General features: G+C 36.0%; 1 protein-coding gene across 1 annotated transcript in view; it reads left to right on the plus strand.

Moving 5' to 3' along the window:
* Window positions 1-18,880, plus strand: part of LOC113041303 (cadherin-11-like) — a 64,974-nt gene that overhangs the window by 20,295 nt on the left and 25,799 nt on the right. The window contains exons 3-5 of the mRNA XM_026199763.1: window positions 14,638-14,932; window positions 15,082-15,201; window positions 17,870-18,037. Coding sequence (XP_026055548.1) covers window positions 14,638-14,932; window positions 15,082-15,201; window positions 17,870-18,037 — 583 coding nt within the window. The remainder of the gene's footprint in view (window positions 1-14,637; window positions 14,933-15,081; window positions 15,202-17,869; window positions 18,038-18,880) is intronic.

Below are 18,880 nucleotides of genomic sequence, written 5' to 3' on the forward strand. Positions count from 1 at the left end.
CTTGCTCACCCATGGTTCCTCTGCAGTTAAAGGGATAGTTCACCCAAAGATGAAAATTCTGTCATTTACTCACCCTCATGTCGTTCCAAACCTATATGAGTTGCTTTCTTATGTTGAACATAACAGAAGATATTTTGAAGATTGCTTGTAATCAAAAAGTTGGTGGTACCCATTGACTTCCATAGAATTACTATTCCTACTATGGAAGTCAATGGGAACCACCGACTGTTTGATTACCAGCAGTCTATCCCAAAGCATCCAAACATCCACAAGTATAACAGCAATAATCCAGAAGTAATCCACATCACTGACGTTCATGAAATAGTGTTTTCAGAAGTGTTTTCTTCTTTCATTCCACTATATGCTCATAATTTTACATTTGTTTCATTCTAAAACAAAATTTCCAAATGTAGACTAGATGATGTGTTGTATATAGATGTTTTTTTTTTCAGTAACAGTTGTTGTGTATTTGAAAAGACTTATAGGCTACTTATATAGAATTTGCATGAAAAACCTTACCCTACCTATTCTTCCATTTTGCAAAGTTGCACCTTTTTATTTTTAAAAGTCATGATTGTGTCTTTTTATATCTGAAGGAATGCTTGTAAATGGGAGTTACAAGTAAAACAATCTCATTTGGAGCTGAATGAACTTAACCTTGTTTGAATGAGGTGTTTTTGTGCAATACTCATGCTTTTCCATTTTACCACACGATGAGCTGCTTTTTTTGCATTGTGAAACTATTATAGTATTTATTAATATTTTAAATATATATTTTTTATCATTAAAATTTTATTTTATGTTTTATTTTGTCATGTGATTTTATCTTTTTATTAGCTTTTAAATATTTTTGTTTAGCTTGTATTTTTTATTTCAATTTAATTTAATTTAGTAAATTTAGTACTATTTTACTTTTCAAGCTTTTCAAGTTTACGTTTTTTTAATTAAATCTACTATTTAGTTATATTGTTACATTTCAGCTTAATTTCAATTGATGAAAACTATTTTTAATAGTTTTAGTTTTAGCAATAAAACTATTGTGCAGCACCCTTTATGCTTCTCTTACTTTTTGTCTTTTTATTCATTAATTCAAAATTTCTAATCTCAACGTGTCTTATTTTAAAGGGGTCATATGATGTTGCTAAAAAGAAATTTATTTTGTGTATTGGGTGTAATGCAATGTGTTTATGAGGTTTAAGGTTAAAAAACACATTATTTTCCACATAATGTACATATTGTTTCCCCTCTATGCCCAGCCTTTCTGAAACGCAAAGATTTTTACAAAGCTCATCCTCGGAAAAGCGAGGTGTGTGCTGATTGGCCAGCTTTCCAATGCGTTGTTATTGGCTGTGATAATGTGTACAGGACAAAAATAATAAAACCCATTATAAACGAGGCATTTGTTGCATCTAGTGGAGACATAATTACTGATTATAATGACTTATACTGTCATGTTACGCATTGCGTTGGATCGCGCCGCATAAACATAAAACCATGTCTGCACGACAAAGAACAAGCTCTACTTTACACTGCTCAAAACTCTTGATTTGAATCATCATTGGTAAATCCTTTATGAAAATGTACTTACAGACTGTGAATCAGAAGTGCCAGACTGTCCTTGCAAAGTTGCTTGACTATCGCCTAAGATAAGAATAATGCAGTATATGATTTGGTGGAAAAGTTGTTTTTATCCCATTAAATTTCACTTCTAGTCTACTTTGGTGTCTTTCATCAAATTGCTGTGTCATGTCATGCCTTATAACACCCTGTACCCGTGATAAAATCATAGCAGTTTAGCCACTGACAACCAGTGTTGGGTATAGTTACTTTGGAAAGTAGTTAGTTAGGTTACAACGTTACCATCAATTAAAAGTAATCAGTTATGATACAGCGTTACCTATTCATAAAAGTAACGCGTTAGAGTACTCATGCGTTACCAAAAATTAAAAGCCGTTTGCAGCGGCTCACACACGACAGACACAGCCCCCGGCCCCTTTAAATGCACCTAGAAGTCGTGACTCCCGACAATGAATAACGTCAGTCATCCGACTAAATTAACACTTCAGGATAACAATAACAGGAAAGGCAGTCAGCAATCGGCTATTCCACATAGCGTTTTATTTATTTATTATCACAGAATATATTATTAATCAAAATTCTCACCTAACGTTACCCAGCCCGGGTAGCCTAGGCTACTGTATATTATGAGCACCACAAGATAACTCCTGATTTTTCTTTAACTTTAAATAATGCAGTTATCAAAGTACAAGTATGCTTACTTGTAAACACAACCTTAAACAGGCTTGCAGATTTAAATCAATTTAGAAATGATGAACAACAAGCCAGCCAATGATCTAACAGAAATTAACAGCTGCCTTTCAAACAAAAATGATAACAAACCGAATTAAATCCTGCCACACAGGCAAATGACAAATCGCTTAATAGCCGAACTAATTATTATTAAAGTGTCACTCACAGTCACAAGCCTAAATTCGCTTTAACACAGTCCTCTTACATTTACTCTTAAAATTAGTGATTAAAACGTAGCGTTAAATTTGAGGTAGAATTTTTGGCGGTCGACAGAAGCTTTTCATTAAAGCAGAGTGTGCATTTTACCGTTTTTTCGTTGACAAATTGAAAATAATGTGCGTACTTCCATAAACCAAACGCTGTCCTCTCTGCTATCTTGCCAGGAGTTCGAAAAAAAAAAAAACACACACACACACACACAGGGTCAGGCGCAGGGCACAGACGCATCACAGCCATTGACTTCACGATCACAGAGTTTCGGCTCCGCTGATACATCCGCAGGTGGCACAGTAGACCTAGGACTACTGTCTGACAAAAAGCAGGCTGCAGTCGGGATTTTCCTTTCCTTAAAATAACGGATTACTTTTTAAAAAAAATAACGAAGTTACTGATTACTTACGCACGAAACTAACGCGTTAAGTTACAAATTTCAGGAAAAAAGTAATTAGAGTACTCTAACGCGTTACTTTGTAACGCGTTACCCACAACACTGCTGACAACATATCAATGAACAACACAGAATAAGAGCTTGTGATCATATTGCACAGAATGGGAAAGAGGGGATTGAGAATCTGGATGAGACTGAATGCCTGTATTCTCCACATTTTGGCAAATATGCATTCTATGCATTGAGGAAATTGTACTATATTATTATGCAATGCTATTTTATTATGCAATTCTGAACACATCCGAGATGAAAACTCTGAATGCTAGCGCTGAAGGAGGCAGTGTGCTTTCTGTCAGCCTGCTGTTAGTTGACAGGTTTATGGATGTCCAGAAGTCACTGTTTAGCATGCATTATTACTGAGCAGGGAAAGCTAGAGATGGTTCTGGTGGTCCTGAGCTGTAGTGATGGGTTAATCGCTGCATGTTTACTCAGGCCTGGAAGCTTTTGGCAGCTCTTAGCTGTGTGTGTGTATGTGTGTGTGTTAAGCTGAGGGTCTTAATTTAAGTGAAGGCTGTAAACCTGGCCATCACTGGACCATGGGCAGAGCTGAAGCCCCTCTTAGCATGTGGTCAGATTCGACACACTGTCTGTAAGCAGCACGATATAGTGCTTGAACCATGTGTGTGCTGTGTGTATGTCTGTTAGTGATTGTGTTTCTGTGTATGGTGTGTAAATTTATTTTTGTATATTTGTGCATTGTGTTTATCTGTAGTGTTTAAATGTAGTGATGCTTTGGAAATAATAAAAGTTAGTTTTAATTTTAATTTTAATTAAAAAAAAAAAAAGAAAGAAAAAAATTTAAGATTTATATTTTGGATACCATGTCACCTCTGCTTCGGTTAAAATAAAATAAAATAAAAATATCAATATTTGAGTATTACTCAATATTCAATCATTATTATATCATATATTTATTGTATTGTATGGTTTTATTTGTAAATATTTTTAAGTATTGTTTAATTGTTTACATGTTTAATTATATATTATATATATATATATGTGATGTGAAATAAATAAAAAGATATCAAAAGAGAAATAAATGTAAATAAATAAATAAATGTGTTCATTTGTTCATTTATATCACTGGCACCTTTGCTTTGGCCATATAGAATAAAAAAATATTTCAGTTGTTCAGTGATTATAATGATTATTATGAATTAAAATATTAATTAATTTTATGCATTTATTTATTGCATTACATTTTTTAAATATAAATAATTATATGATTAATATTACAATTTAATTCGTTTCTGTTATTCGAGTAATTGAAGGAGCATTAGCAAGTGTTGCATTAAACGTAAAATGTGTAAGCTATTATTACCAGTCATTATTTTTGCATTTCATTTTAATTTGCATGTCAGAAATCATAAAGTTAATCTTCAACCCATTTCACTTCTGTAATGTGGCCTATAATTTCAACATGTTCAACAGTGAAAAATGTTGGATGGAGTTTTTTGATGAGTTCCGCACAATAAGACCAAACTAGTAAATAGGGTCAATTTTGATTTCCTGTATGCTTTAAATAAGAGCGCGTCTGTGTTTGTGAGTGTGTTTTGACTGCAAAGAGTAATAGTCAGTGAATGTGCTTTGACATCATGGTCGTGCTGTGTTCTGGAACTCACACACGCGTGAACGCAGACCGCTCAGCCCGCGGCGAGAGAGAGAAAGAGAGGCTCCTCTAAGCTGCTCTTTGATGCCGCGCTCTTTTCCTCGTCTGACACACAGCAATGTTTGCTTTATTGCCTCCCAAAATCAACCAAGCGTACCTCCTGTGTGACCCCCTCAGGACAGGAAGTCTCTCTGACTGCAGGAAGTGTAAATCTTTCCCACTTCACATCACTTGCGGCTAAATTTGTCTTTGGCTCCGCACTCATAGGAATTCAAGGATGAATTCCCTGAATTTCAGAGAACATTTGTCAGTTTGTCGGGTTTGGGACCACTGTCAGCGGGTTTGTAAATATATTACAGAAGCTCCAATCTTCCGAAATGAAACAAGGAAGACTGTGTGATTGTTTTCTGTCTGTTACGGCTGTTGCTTGTCAGCTTGTATGATACGACCCCAGTGAGATTTTGGGTAAAAGCCAAGGCAAGCTGTGCCACATCACTGTGTGGCTTTTATGTCAAACAGTTTGAAATATGTCTTAAGACGGCTCTCGACTGGCAGCGTTTTATGTTGATCAATCATGTCACGTTCTGACATCCTCATTGATATGTGAAATTGAAATGGTGCAGCACAGACTCAAGCAAGATTTTGGCTAATGTTAGCAATATTTTGCCTGTAAACTAAAGGAAAATAATGTCTGATGTGAAAGAGACAATTTGTTGACTGCTTATTTTTCAGAGCATCTTCTCCTTATGGACAAAAGTATTGGGGCACCTGACCATTACACCAACTTTAAAGACATCCCATTTTAAATGCATAGACATTAATATGGAGTAGGTTACTCTTTTGCAGCTTTATCATCTTCTTCTCTTTGGGGGAAGGCTTTTAGCAAGATTTGGAAGTGTTTCTGTGGGAATGTGTGAGGTCTGATGTTGGGCGAGAATGCCTGGCTCACAATCTCCATTCTAGTTCATGCCAAAGTTGTTTGATGGGGTTGAGGTCAGAAATCACTGCGGGCCATTCAAGTTTGTCAGATTTATCCAACCATATCTTTATGGACCTTTCATTGTGCACTGGGGCACAGCCATACTGGAATAGAAAAGTGCCTTCCCCAAACTTTTCCTACAAAGTTGGAAGCAAAGCATTGTCCAATATGTTATGCTGAAGAATTAAGATTTGCCTCCAATGGAAGTTAGGAGCTTAGCCCAACCCTTGAAAAACAGACCCATACCACTATCCCTCCTCTACCAGACTTTACAGTTGGCAGTCAGACAGGTAATGTTCTCCTAGCATCTGCCAAACCCAAACTCGACCATCAAACTGCCAAACATGATTTATCACTCCACAGATGGGTTTCCACTGCTCCAGAGTCCAGTGGTGGTCTGCTTTAAACCAGCCCATCCAACACTTGACATTGTACTTGGTGTTGTGAGGCTTGCATGCAGCTGCTTGGCCATGGAAACTTATTCCTATTAATGCCTGTAGAAGTTTGGAACTTGCGTTGGTGACTTTCACGCACCATGCACCTCAGCACTCAGTGATCTGCTCTGTGAGGTTATGTGGTCTTCTGCTTCATGTCTGAGTTGCTGCTTTTGCAAAAAACTATCTATCTATCTCTCTGTCTATCTATCTATCTATCTATCTATCTATCTATCTATCTTTCGAACTATCATTCGATCTATCATTCTATCATTCATCCATCATTTTATCTAGCTATCCATCCATCCATTCATCGTTTGTTCCATCATCCATCCATCCATCCATCCATCCAAATTTCATGGCTTTTCAACTATTCTTAAAACCTTTAAAATTAAAAATAGTTGCATTGAATTTCATTCAATTATAACAAAATTTGTACATTTAAATTCAAACTGCAAGTGTATATTTTTTAAATATTATCAACATATATCTGTATAATGCTTCCGCAATTTGGATTTGGTTCAAATGGAGGAAGTGAAATGGAATTTAAAAAAACATTCTCAATTCAATTCTGAATGTTGCACACCCCACACTTTGAATACACATATTGTAATATATATATATATATATATATATATATATATATATATATATATATATATATATATATATATATATATCAATAGTACAGTATTTTATTTTAACAGCCAATAACTAAAATTTTATATCATGCACTTCCAGGAAGACCAATGCAAATACTACCAGACAGCTTTCTTCTGGTTTTATAGACTAGTTTTTATTTTCAGCAACACTGGTGAAAACTGCCCGATTATCTCAGAATAATTGCAGACCCGCTGATCATGTCCGTCCTTTCTCCCTAATGTCAGAATAAATGCGCTTGTCTCTCAAACTCCTCAGTTCTTTCGGTCTTGCCACTCTGACTGGTGCTAATATCTATTAGAGCTGATTTTGAGATCTACTCAAATGCTTTGTTCTGTGTTATTCTCCTTCTCTTTCTTCAGAAGAGCGGCTCCTTCTCTGCCTCTCACTGTCACACATGCTCTCTCTGACTACAAATGGCTTCAGAGTACACTAAAGAAAAGCACTCGGTGTACCTCAGAGCTCTTATTATGATCAAAAGCCTTCATGTCTCTCAAATTTTCAACCAACCAGTACAGTATTCGCAATAGCACACTACCATGCAATGTTGGGGCGCAGCTAACTAGAAAGTCCTAATGTTATGCACAACACGTTTAGCAGTGTAATAACAGTTCAGCTGTTTTCAAAATGCTGTTGTTTTCCAAAAAGTAGTAGTATAGCGTGACATAACACCACATAGCTGGTTATTAGTGCCCCATTGCATTGTGCATAGGTTTTATAGTTGAGTGACTTGAGGAAATACTGAAACACAGGGAGAGTAACCCTATAGGAAATTCAGGGTCTGTTCAGGTGATCAATGTAAATTAAACACAAAAGAAGATATTTTGAAGAATGTGGGTATCCAAACAGTTTCTGGTCCCCATCGATAATTATTTATTTTCCATACTATGTATCTCAGTTGGGGCCAGCAATTGTTTAGGTACCGATGTTATTCAAAATATCTTCTTTTATCTTCAACAGGAGAAAGAGATTCAATATAGGTTTACAACAACTCAAGGGTGAGAAATGATGACAGAATTTTGCTTCCTTTTTTTTTTGAGTTCTGTGTCGCCTTAAATCACATCATTTTTTCTACATCCATTTTTTTTCTTTCATTTTATAAATATACAGTATATGGGTGTTTTTAGTAGAAAGTTTGATGCTGTCTCACTAATTAGGAGCTGTTCATGCATGCATTCATTTAAAAATCCCAGTTGCTTTTGTGCCAGGAAAATACTGCAGTTTGAAAAAATAAACTATATGATTTGGTAGATATTTAAAAGTGTGGATATTTAAAACTTTTAATCTGCAAGGACACATTATATTTACAACAAAGGCATTTATAATGTTACAAAAGATTTTGATTAAAAAATAATATAAATAATAATGTAGAATAAATTACATCTTAAAATATTTTCTAATAGAAAATAGTTTAAAATGTTAATATATTTCACAAGATCACTGTATTTTGAATTATAAAATACAGAATTGGTGAGCATAAGATGCATCTTTCAAAGAGATTAAGCTTGTTAGCATCTTGTATAACTGATCACTGTAATTTAATAACTTTAAATAGACTGTAGCTTGAACTGGAAGACTGTCGAGAGGCGAATCATTCTTATGCTAAATATATGTATAAATGCAAAGTTATAATTTTGCAAAAGAGGCCCCACTTATAGTTAAACTGGCAGCTTTATTATTATATTGTATCTAAACAAGTACAATTTATGACACCAAACTTGGCCAATAGTTTATATATATATATGAAGTAAGTCAGTTGCAAACATAGCATCTGTCTGTGGGAGTTAATGCAGGAGCGTGTGTTCCATGGAAGGACGAGTGATAATATGGGATTATGAATCCATGTACTTACCTCACTTATTTAAAACAGTCTGACAGCTCGTGCACTCATGTTCTGCTATGGCTGAGCACTGCCATCACTGAATATACAGCTCTCCGGTCTGACGTATGCAAATGCATCTGTGTGTGTGTATTAAGGCATTTTCAGGGCTAATTTGTAGATTTAAATATCCATGCTGTCAGATGCACAGCGGTACAGAGCTGGTGTTTGTGTGGTGATAAGGGAAAATGCACAGGATAATGAGGGACGATCAATGCACAGACTGGGTTCATCCAGAAGGGTCCAGCAATGCATGCATTTCTACAGTATATATTTATATGTGTGTGCTTCTGCAAGAAAAACTGGGATATACAAGCTTAATGAATAATAAGACGAACAGAATAGAATAGAATAGAATTCACCATAGAAAAAGGTTGTGCGTAAAAATCCCAGTAGATCAGCAGTTTTTTTAATACTCAGACCAGCCCGTCTGGCACCAACAACCATTCCAAGTTCAAAGTCACTTGAATCTTAATTTCTTCCCCATTCTGATGCTCGGTTTGAACTTCAGCAAGTCGTCTTCACCACATCTAGATGCATAAATGCACTGAGTTGCTGTCATGTGATTGGCTGATTAGCAATTTGTGTTACCAAGCAATTGAACAGGTGTACCTAATAAATTGGCCTGTGAGTGTATTTAGCATTTAGTTTTAGGCTATATTTACATGTGGGAGGCTATTATCATAAACGGAACATTTCAATCTCTCCGGTTTCAAAAATAACATCGTGCACACATGTCCAGTTTTCAGAAAAGTGTTCATTTACACATACCCGTGTACCGTATTTTCCGGACTATAAGTCAGGCGCGACTTTTATCAAAACTTATTAGACATGAACCAAGAGAAATTAATCAAGAGAAAATATTACCATCTACATCCGCGAGATGGCGCTCTATGCTGCTCAGTGCTCCTCTAGCCTACCACTGAAGCACTGAGCAGCAAAGAGCGCCCTCTAGCGGATGTAGACGGTAATGTTTTCTCTTGGGTCTAAATAAATTTTAGGCACAATCCCAATTCTATTTTATACCCCTTTCCCTTCCGCTACCCCTCCGCCTACCCCTTCCCCTTGTCCCTTGAAACAGAGTGTCAAGGGGTAGGGGAGACAATATTCCCCTAAGGATTGGGACACCACTACCATGAGGTCACACGCAATCATTCGTCATCTAGCTATTACAATACACACATATACTGGTGTACATTATGCCTTTAATTATCGTTCTGTATTAATGCCCCGCTTACTGACACACATACATATCGGAAATCGCACGCAGCTCATACATCCAGGAGAAAATAAACTTGTCAACGCTGCCCCACGACTTTTATTAAATACAGTTTAAATAATGAATCGCTACATTATATTTCCCAGCGACGAGAGGATACAATCGAACGCGTGAAACAGAGGGGTATACAACGCGTGAAACAGAGGGGTATACAATTGAACGCGTGAAACAGAGGGGTAGGGGAAAGGGGAAAGTCTTAGTGGTAGAATTGGGATTGGTCCTTATAGTCCAGTGTGACTTATATATGTTTTTTTCATCGTCATGAGATATTTTTGGACTGATGCGACTTATACTTTTGTGCTACTTATAGTCCAAAAAATACGGTATGTATGCCGTCAAGAGCATGCCAAACCTGTAGGTGGCGGTGTAACGAGAAGCTCAAGCCCACGTAAGCCAATCAGAATCCCGAAAATCAAAGTAAACATAGATTGCACTTTTTGACATCGTGCGAGCTCTAGCACATACTGTGACATTGGCTGCCTAAACACCCGTTTGTCTCAGTTTACATACAAACGTGCAAACAAAGATTTTCTAAATCTCCACTCTTAGAAAGAATCGGTTTCAGAGGCGAATTCTCCATTTGCATGTAAACAAAGGGAAATGTCTCAGTTTTTCAAAATAACCATGTACGTGTTACTAGCCATTGGTACAAAATTGGTACAATGCATGAAATGAAAACATTTATGTTAAAATTGTACATGGTGCCTTTTCAAATAAAAAATTATGTTAGAATGTTAAAATGGCCCTACCATTAAACAGAGTGATCTGTAAGTGGTCACTGTATATTTTTGACTAGAAAAAGCTGCAGTATGTAGCAGACAGTCAAGACCAGTCTCTATCAATCTAGTATATGTGCACCACAGGGGCGACTGTATGTCTGTACTTGCTGTATATTTGTGCTGAGGATGTGGGAGTGTTTGACATCTTGTAGTCTAAAAAGCAGTGTGAAAGTCTAAAAAGTACAGAGAAATGGGCTGGGAGAGAGTCAAAGAATTGAAAAAAAGAAAGGAAAAAGACAGAAAGTTGTCACTGTTTTAAGACTAAAAGCAGGGGGAAGAGATTTTAGATGCAGGAAGAAAGAACCTAAGAGCTCCTTTAATCACAAGCTCCCTCAACCCACTTCAGTTTCCCAGCATGCCGAGCGTTAGTGTGATCACAGGATGGGAAACCACTGCAAAGCCTTCTTCTGACCACACACACACTCCTTCTGTACTAAAGTACTACTCCAAAAAGCTGTGAGAACAAGACAAAGATAAGACGGAGAAAGAGACCCGACTGAAGGATGAATAATCCCTTCAGCTCCCTCTAGCTGGCCGTCAGCTCACTTCTCTCTCTCACCCTGACCCAGCTTAGAAATAATAACTTAATTCCCGTTAAACTCTTCTCTCCTCCCTCACACACACACTTACAGATGCAGACAAAGGCAGAATATTAGCTGTCGAAAAACGTGCGGGCTTCCATAAGACTGAAAGATGGATGGATAAACATGACAGAGAGGTGTTAGATGAGGGTTAAACAGATGGACGAACAGAAAGATGGAGAGAGAGGGAGAGTGTCAAACAGATGGACAAAGAGGGTGAGAGGCAAACAGCTGAGAGGAGAAGATGAGGAAAACACAGATGGACATGTAGACAGCCATTGTGTGTGTGTGTGTGTGTGTGTGTATGTGTGTTTGTGTGAGTGTGTGTAAGTGAGGGGGAAATCCAGAGAACGGTTATGTCACTATACTAGCATACTGTTCATACTACATCTGCAGTGTGCAGATAAACAGATATTGCCCACTTAAGTAGCTTGAATGTACAATAGTTTAATGTGTTTTTTTTTCTAGTAGCCTGCGGTTTAGGGGAAGAACTAAGCATAGCAGCGCTTCTGCATTTAAGGATTATGACAGTAATTCAACTGTATTTCATTTCATAATTTTTTTATTTGATTGATTGATTGATTGATTGATTGATTGATTGATGCTTGAACCAGATAAATGGAAATGCTACTGAATAAAAAATAGTGACATTTTAAATGACGGTTCTGAATTTTTACTCACAATTGTAACTTTTCTCAGAGTTTAAATCTCACAATTATGACTTCATAACATGCTATTGTGAGTCAAATCAGAACTGTGAGATATAAATGCACAAATTTAACTATTTGTCCCCCTTCAGAATTGGACTCACAATTCTGACTTTTTTTCCTTCAGTTCTGAGTTTTTATCCTGCAATTCTACCTTTATATCTTTATGACTTTGAGATATAAAATCTGAATTGCGAGGGGAAAATGTCACAATTGCAAGAAAAAAAAGTCAGAATTGTGACTTAAAAAGTTGCATTTATCCTGTTTTTAAGGTTGTTCCGAGTCAATATCAAGGATTGGCATCAGGGCTGATAAAGCGTTTTTTAATTTTATTTTAATTGATTGGTATAGGCTCTCCTTAACCCGATCCTAATTTTACGTCAGCTGTCATGCCGGTGTTGTGCAGTAGGGTGGCGGTTTCCCCCTTTAAGGGATTTGCCAACCTCCATTAAATGGAAAACAAGACGCTGACATGTTCATGCTTACCCACCATTAAAACCAAAATAATAAGAAATGTGTATGCGTGATGCACGAAAACCATTGAGGTCTGTTCTAGTACATCACAAACATATGAGCTCCTGCATATTTGTAGCAATCACTCATTCATTTATCATTTACTTTATTTGCCGTCAGACTATCTGAGACGTTACTGTCATAATGCATTGCAATGGGTTGTCTAGCATCATTCTGCAAGCCTCATGCTCTATAACCATATGTTGCAATTATTCTGCTTATTGTACATGTAGGTTTATATCAGCAGTCCCAAATTCATAATTGTGACCACACAGTCTGTTTACAGTGTCTACCACTGTAACGTGTAGAGATACTGTAGTGTTTGTGTGTGTATATATACATATATATATATATATATATATATATATATATATATATATATATATATATATATATATATATATATATATATGTTTGTTTATTCATTAAAATTGCTCTTAAAGTTAGCAAATTCTGCTAGTCAAACAAAGAGAACAATTAAAAACATATTTTGTTTATATGTAGCGTTAAAGGGTCCGATTCATTTTATTGAATCAGTTTGCACAGGTTATACAAATTAACCTTTACAACAAATGATTCAGTGATTTATTTGCGTCCATGTTGTGTTAGTGAAGTCCTTATTCATTAGGTCTTTTTTTAGTCTTCTTTTAGATAGAACCATAAACTAATATCAACCATGATTTTTAATGTCATTACGAATCATTATTTAATCAGACGGCCAAGAGTTAAAACGATTTTCTGGATTAAAAATAATATTTATTTGCAGTGATGACAGGCTGTGTTATGTTTTCATATTTAAATTAAAATAGACTGCAGTATGCAGTGAACATTGTGCAGCTTCAAATCTACTGTGATATACGTGGCCAAAGTCTGTTTGTTTTTGCAGGTTTATTTGGCACATTCATGTTCATGTTCCTCACAGTTCCCCTGTGACCTTATTGGTCGGCTGAGCTAATGAATTTTCTGCCCGGCCAATCACCAGCCTCCTATCAGTCCAAAAACACCTGGTGTTCCTCATATCAGGCACACTGGATATCTGGATGCAGAGGTCTTTTTTAGCCCCTGGTGAAAGGTGCCCTTTCACAGTGATCCTGGATCAGTCTGCCTGCCCAGAGCTCAACCAGAGCAATTATGACTTTGTCGGAAAGTATTAAAAAGCAAATGCCTTTTTATTAGCAATGGCTGCAAAAACGAGGAAGCTGCTCGTTTATTATGGACAGTTTTTCCCGATATCATTTTTTATACTCGGATATTACATTTGTGTGGTTTGGCCTTAGAGGATCTCAGTTACTGAAAGCAACAAACACATCTCATTACCTCATGGAGTTATTTATTCACATGGAACCAGTCGGTCTCTCAAGTCATTATCTTCATGGGATGTTTTTTAGAAAAGAATATTAGCCAAGTGAGAAAATAGCATTAGATTTAGGTAACACCTTCTGTGGTGCCTGTGCATAAAATGCATTATAAATTTAGGGGATATTGTTCTTCATATCTCAAAGTCTACTTTAGATCCACCAGCCATATTTCAGGAATGTTGCAATATTTATGAATAAGAAATAAATATGTGTGTCTGGCTCAAGCAATTTTTATTTTTTTTTTACTTTAGCGTTGGTTTTTGAAAGAAGTCTCTAAAACTCACCAAGGCATAATTTATGTGATCAAAAATACCGAACAATTGATCATATTGTGAAATATTATTACAAATAATAATGACTGCTGAAAATAATAATAATTATTATTATAATGATTTTAAAACATCCTACTGACCACAAATGTTTAATGGTATGTATGTGCCAACAGTAATAAGCAGTAAAAGTTATATTTAATATATTTATATAGAAAAATCTTATAATATATAATTTTTTATTAGTTTGTAATTGAATTTAATATTGGGTTTGAATGTTCATTCGCCACTAATATCGAATGACAGCATACATAAAAAATTATAGATAATATAAATATGAATACTACTGAATCACTTGCATCGTTATATGGTACTGATTCTTTAAGCATTCAGGAATAATATGTGTTTAAACTTAATTAAATATAATTAAAGTTTTCAACAAAATAATTAGTATATAATACATTATATACAGTATGAAAGTATTGTGAAAATAGTTGTAATACAATATATATCATATAGAATTATGAGTGCTTTTTATACTGTATACAGGCTTCATAAAAATGGAATTTGTTGATGGCTTTGAGACTTTTCTGACATATCTTCATTCCTCCAGCTTCACTCAAGTGTGGACAGAGGTGATGGACGAACCAAATACATATTAAAAGGTGAGGGGGCCGGTTCGGTGTTCGTCATTGACAGCAGAACGGGGAACATCCACGTCACCAAACCCCTAGACCGTGAGGAAAAGGACCAGTACCGCCTTATCGCCACGGCAACAGACCGGCAGACCGGCCGAGCCCTGGAGCCCTCATCCCAGTTCATCATCCGTGTGCAAGACATCAATGACAACCCGCCTCTGTTCCTGGGCAGCCCGTACAGCGCCACCGTGCCTGAGATGGCCAACATTGGTACTGCGCTCGGCTTCACACACACACAAATGCCCTCTGACTGCTGTCAGCTGTGTTTGGAAGAAAAGACGGAGGTTCACATGCTCATTGAACCTTGAGTCTGTCAAAAAAATATATCTTATTTCGTCTCGCTCTCTCTCTTTCCTTAGGCACATCGGTTATTCAAGTGACAGCCACAGATGCTGATGACCCAACGTATGGGAATAGTGCCAAACTTGTGTATTCAGTGATTCAAGGCCAGCAGTACTTCACCGTGGACCCGCAGTCAGGTGTGTGTTCGGTTTAATTCTTTATGATTAGATATGCAATATTTTTCATTTTCAAAGGGTGATGAAATGCAGAACTTTTATTTTATGTCTCTCAAGGTTAGTTTATAAAGGACCAATTTTATCAACAGTTTGCGTCAACGCAGACCCTCTTTTGGCATCAAAAGTGTGGTATACAGTATAATATTGACGGCTAATAGCTGACATAGGCACAGTGGTCCAAATTTAAAATAGGTGAGAAAGTTGTTTCTCCTGCTCCTCCACCTTAGATTCAATGCTCATGCAGGTTGCCAGATTGAGGACATGCGATAGGAACGCCAATGAAAGCCTTGCACACTGTCAATTGATGAGCTGATTTATCCGTCTTTTCCATTCCAGGGGCCGGTTGCATAAAAGGTTTAGACTAATCTTAATAGTTAATCATCTATTTTTTTTTTTAACTGGTCCATTTTTTTATTTGTTTACACTAAAATATAAGCCTGATTTGGTTAACTGCTATTGGTCAAATTAGTTCTTAATACACTGTCTTAACCTAGAGGTTTATGCACATGTTTTTAATTTTCCATAGTTTTTCTGTGTAAACACATGCTAAACAGACGTATATGACAGTTGCATTTGTGTCTCACATATTTTGCTGCATATCACGCATGCATTTTTACAATGCATAACAGTGGACCAGGAGGGGCATTGCAAGTTTTGTTTACAGTAGCAAATTGATATTTTATTTGATGTCAACATGACGGAGGAGGAATTTTATTTTTATTTTATACTGTGCTTTTTTATAAGTAAAGACACGTTCTAATGGTCCTACAGTATACACTGTGTTTTCCACCAACTGGCAACCCAGGGTGACACATTTCAAAGTAGAATAACTGGTGTTAGCATTGTTTATCTGAGAAACAAGTACAGTATGTGAACTTAGCATGTTTGTTAAATATCTGAAGATATGTTATGCTATTTTTAGCAAAGTCAAAAAATGATGCATGCAGTGAAACAGCAGTGATGAGAAGGCATGGATGAGGTTATTTTTTGCAGCTAACCTTATAGGAATAGTGCACCCAAAAATGAAAATTCTGTCAATAATTGCTTACCCTTATGTCACTACAAACCTATAAAACCTTCATTAATCTTTAGAACACAAATTAAGATATTTGTGATGGAATCCAAGAGCTTTTTCTGGCATAAAGTCCACGTCAGTAGAAATCACGTTCAGGGGGCACATAGAACGGGCACTTTACCATCAGCAATTAATCCCCCCCACACACACACACCGTGCACGCCACTGTCTACACCCCCTCTTTTACAACATGTCATGCATTTTGATACTCAAGATGGCAAGCACTGTAACAGAGCAGTATATATTTGAGCCTGAGGCAGAAGAAACTGAGCAATGCAACTCAACCACAACGATTGCAATGGTCTGTCTCAGCGTGGTAATTGCTTTTGCTTGCTTAATTTTCTGTATTTCAGTTTAAAAAAAATCTATTATTACTTGTTGTTTTATACAAGATGCTGCGTGTGCGTGGGTATGTACTGATTGCATTAGCAACACTCAAACAATGATACACTTGGTGTCTTCATGGTGTTAAATTCTGGTTTGATGTTTATAACAAACACTGTAAAATTAGAAATAAATGTATTTACCTGCATTGTCACTTGTGAAATGTAAAGAGAAAACAAAAACTTTATATTTTAGTTGCTCAGGCATTTAAAAAATGCCATCATTAAAAAAAAAATTCAGCCATGCATTTCTAATGGAGAGTAAGTTTTGAGTTCTGAAACTTGCAGTATTGCAGAGTAACCTCTTAAAAATATAAGTGTCAAAAACCGTTTCTATTTAAATATTTCTATTTTTCAATTTGATTTTTTTTTCATATAAATGCTGTTCTTTCTGTTTATCAAAGAACTCTGAAAATTCAGCTTTGCAATTGCAGGAATAAATTACATTTTTTTTTTTATTAATAAATCAGTTAATAAATATATTTATATATAAATCATCATCATCATAATACTGTTTTTAATGTTTTTATATTTTATTTTATTTTATTGGATCAATTGAATGCAGCCTTGGTGAGACAAAAACATAAAAAATGTAAAAAAAAAAAAACTTTAACAAATTTACCAAACAAACATCATACTTATCTCAGAAGATTCATAAACACTTTTTTTCTGTAAAATGATGACATAGGCAAAATATATTTGATTGGTTTGTGTTTTTCAGCATATTCTGACTTGTGCCATTTTTGCAAATCCATCTATGTTCCCTAGCTAGATAAAATTATCTTGGTCAAAAAATCAGTAGGATCAGCAACAAGGGTGTCGAATACATCACAGAAAACCGAAGATTTCAATTTTGCAAGGCATAAAGACAATAAATGGATGTACAATAAATGTACAATATTCACTGCATCTAAGAACAAGTGACAGTTCCATCTACTGTAATATCTGTCTGACCCATCAGAAGCAGTCAGATCTGTATTCTGCTAAAGTTTCTGGGAATGAAACTCAGGGCAGGACAGCAGTGCGAGGTGTAGGATGTTCAATGTGATGCCTTTTAATTCACTCCAATTTTTACCTAATTACTTTACTGGCATGAAAGTTGTTCAGTATTGCCAAAGCAAAGTGATGTTTGCTCTGAGTGATCTGTTCCCATCTCTGTCTCTCTCGACAGGTATCGTGCGCACAGCAGTGCCTGACATGGACAGGGAAGCTCAAGCGCAGTACCAGGTGGTGCTCCAGGCCAGAGACATGGGTGGCCATCAAGGGGGTCTGACAGGGACCACCACTCTCACTGTGCACCTCAGTGACGTCAATGACAACCCGCCCCGCTTCACTCAAAGTGAGTCACACATCCAGCCGTGCTCCAGAACAAATCAAATCCCAGTCTGATCTAGTCTGTGTACTCTAGTCCACAGTTCATTCTGTTGAACGTTCTATTCTGTTGTAATCTATTTTTGTTATCTGCTGGATTTTATTACACTGCTTATCTGTCCTAGTCTAGTCTACCGAGCTTTGTTTTATTCCAGTTGTCTAATCTGGGCAAATTAAGTCGAGTCCAGTTTAGTGTACTCTGTTACTGTATGTTCTAGTGTAGTTTATCTCTAATGTACTACATTTTACTATTCTATAATATACTATTCTATTCTGTTCTGTTCTATTTTGTTCTATTCTGTTATGTTCTGCTCTGTGAAGGATGATATCTAATCTAGTCTACTATTCTATTCTATTGCAATCTATTGTATTCTATTCTATGAAGTATCATTTATAATCTAGTCTACTTCACTATTCTATTCTGCTTTACTTTATGACTCTATTTAATTTTATTGTAGTTGTCTATTCTAGACAGGTTTAGACTAGTACAGTTTAGTCTACCCTAGTGTTATGTTCTAGTCTAGTTTATATCTAATCTCATCTATTCTATTCTATGAAATATCATATCTAATATAGTCTATTCTACTCCACTTTTACATTCTTTCTTTCTTAGTTGTGCACATTACAATTTAATTTTATTGTAATCTCTCCTTGTCCAGTTAAGTATACTCTGTTATGTTCTAGTCTAGTTCATTTCTAATCTAATTAGTTTTACAATTCTATTTTATTCTATGAAGGATCATATATACTCTAGTCTACTCCATTATTCTATTCTATTCTATTCTATTCTATTCTATTCTATGAATGACCA

This window comes from Carassius auratus, chromosome 23 (genome assembly GCF_003368295.1).
Source record: "Carassius auratus strain Wakin chromosome 23, ASM336829v1, whole genome shotgun sequence".
NCBI classification, from domain to species: Eukaryota; Metazoa; Chordata; class Actinopteri; order Cypriniformes; family Cyprinidae; genus Carassius; species Carassius auratus.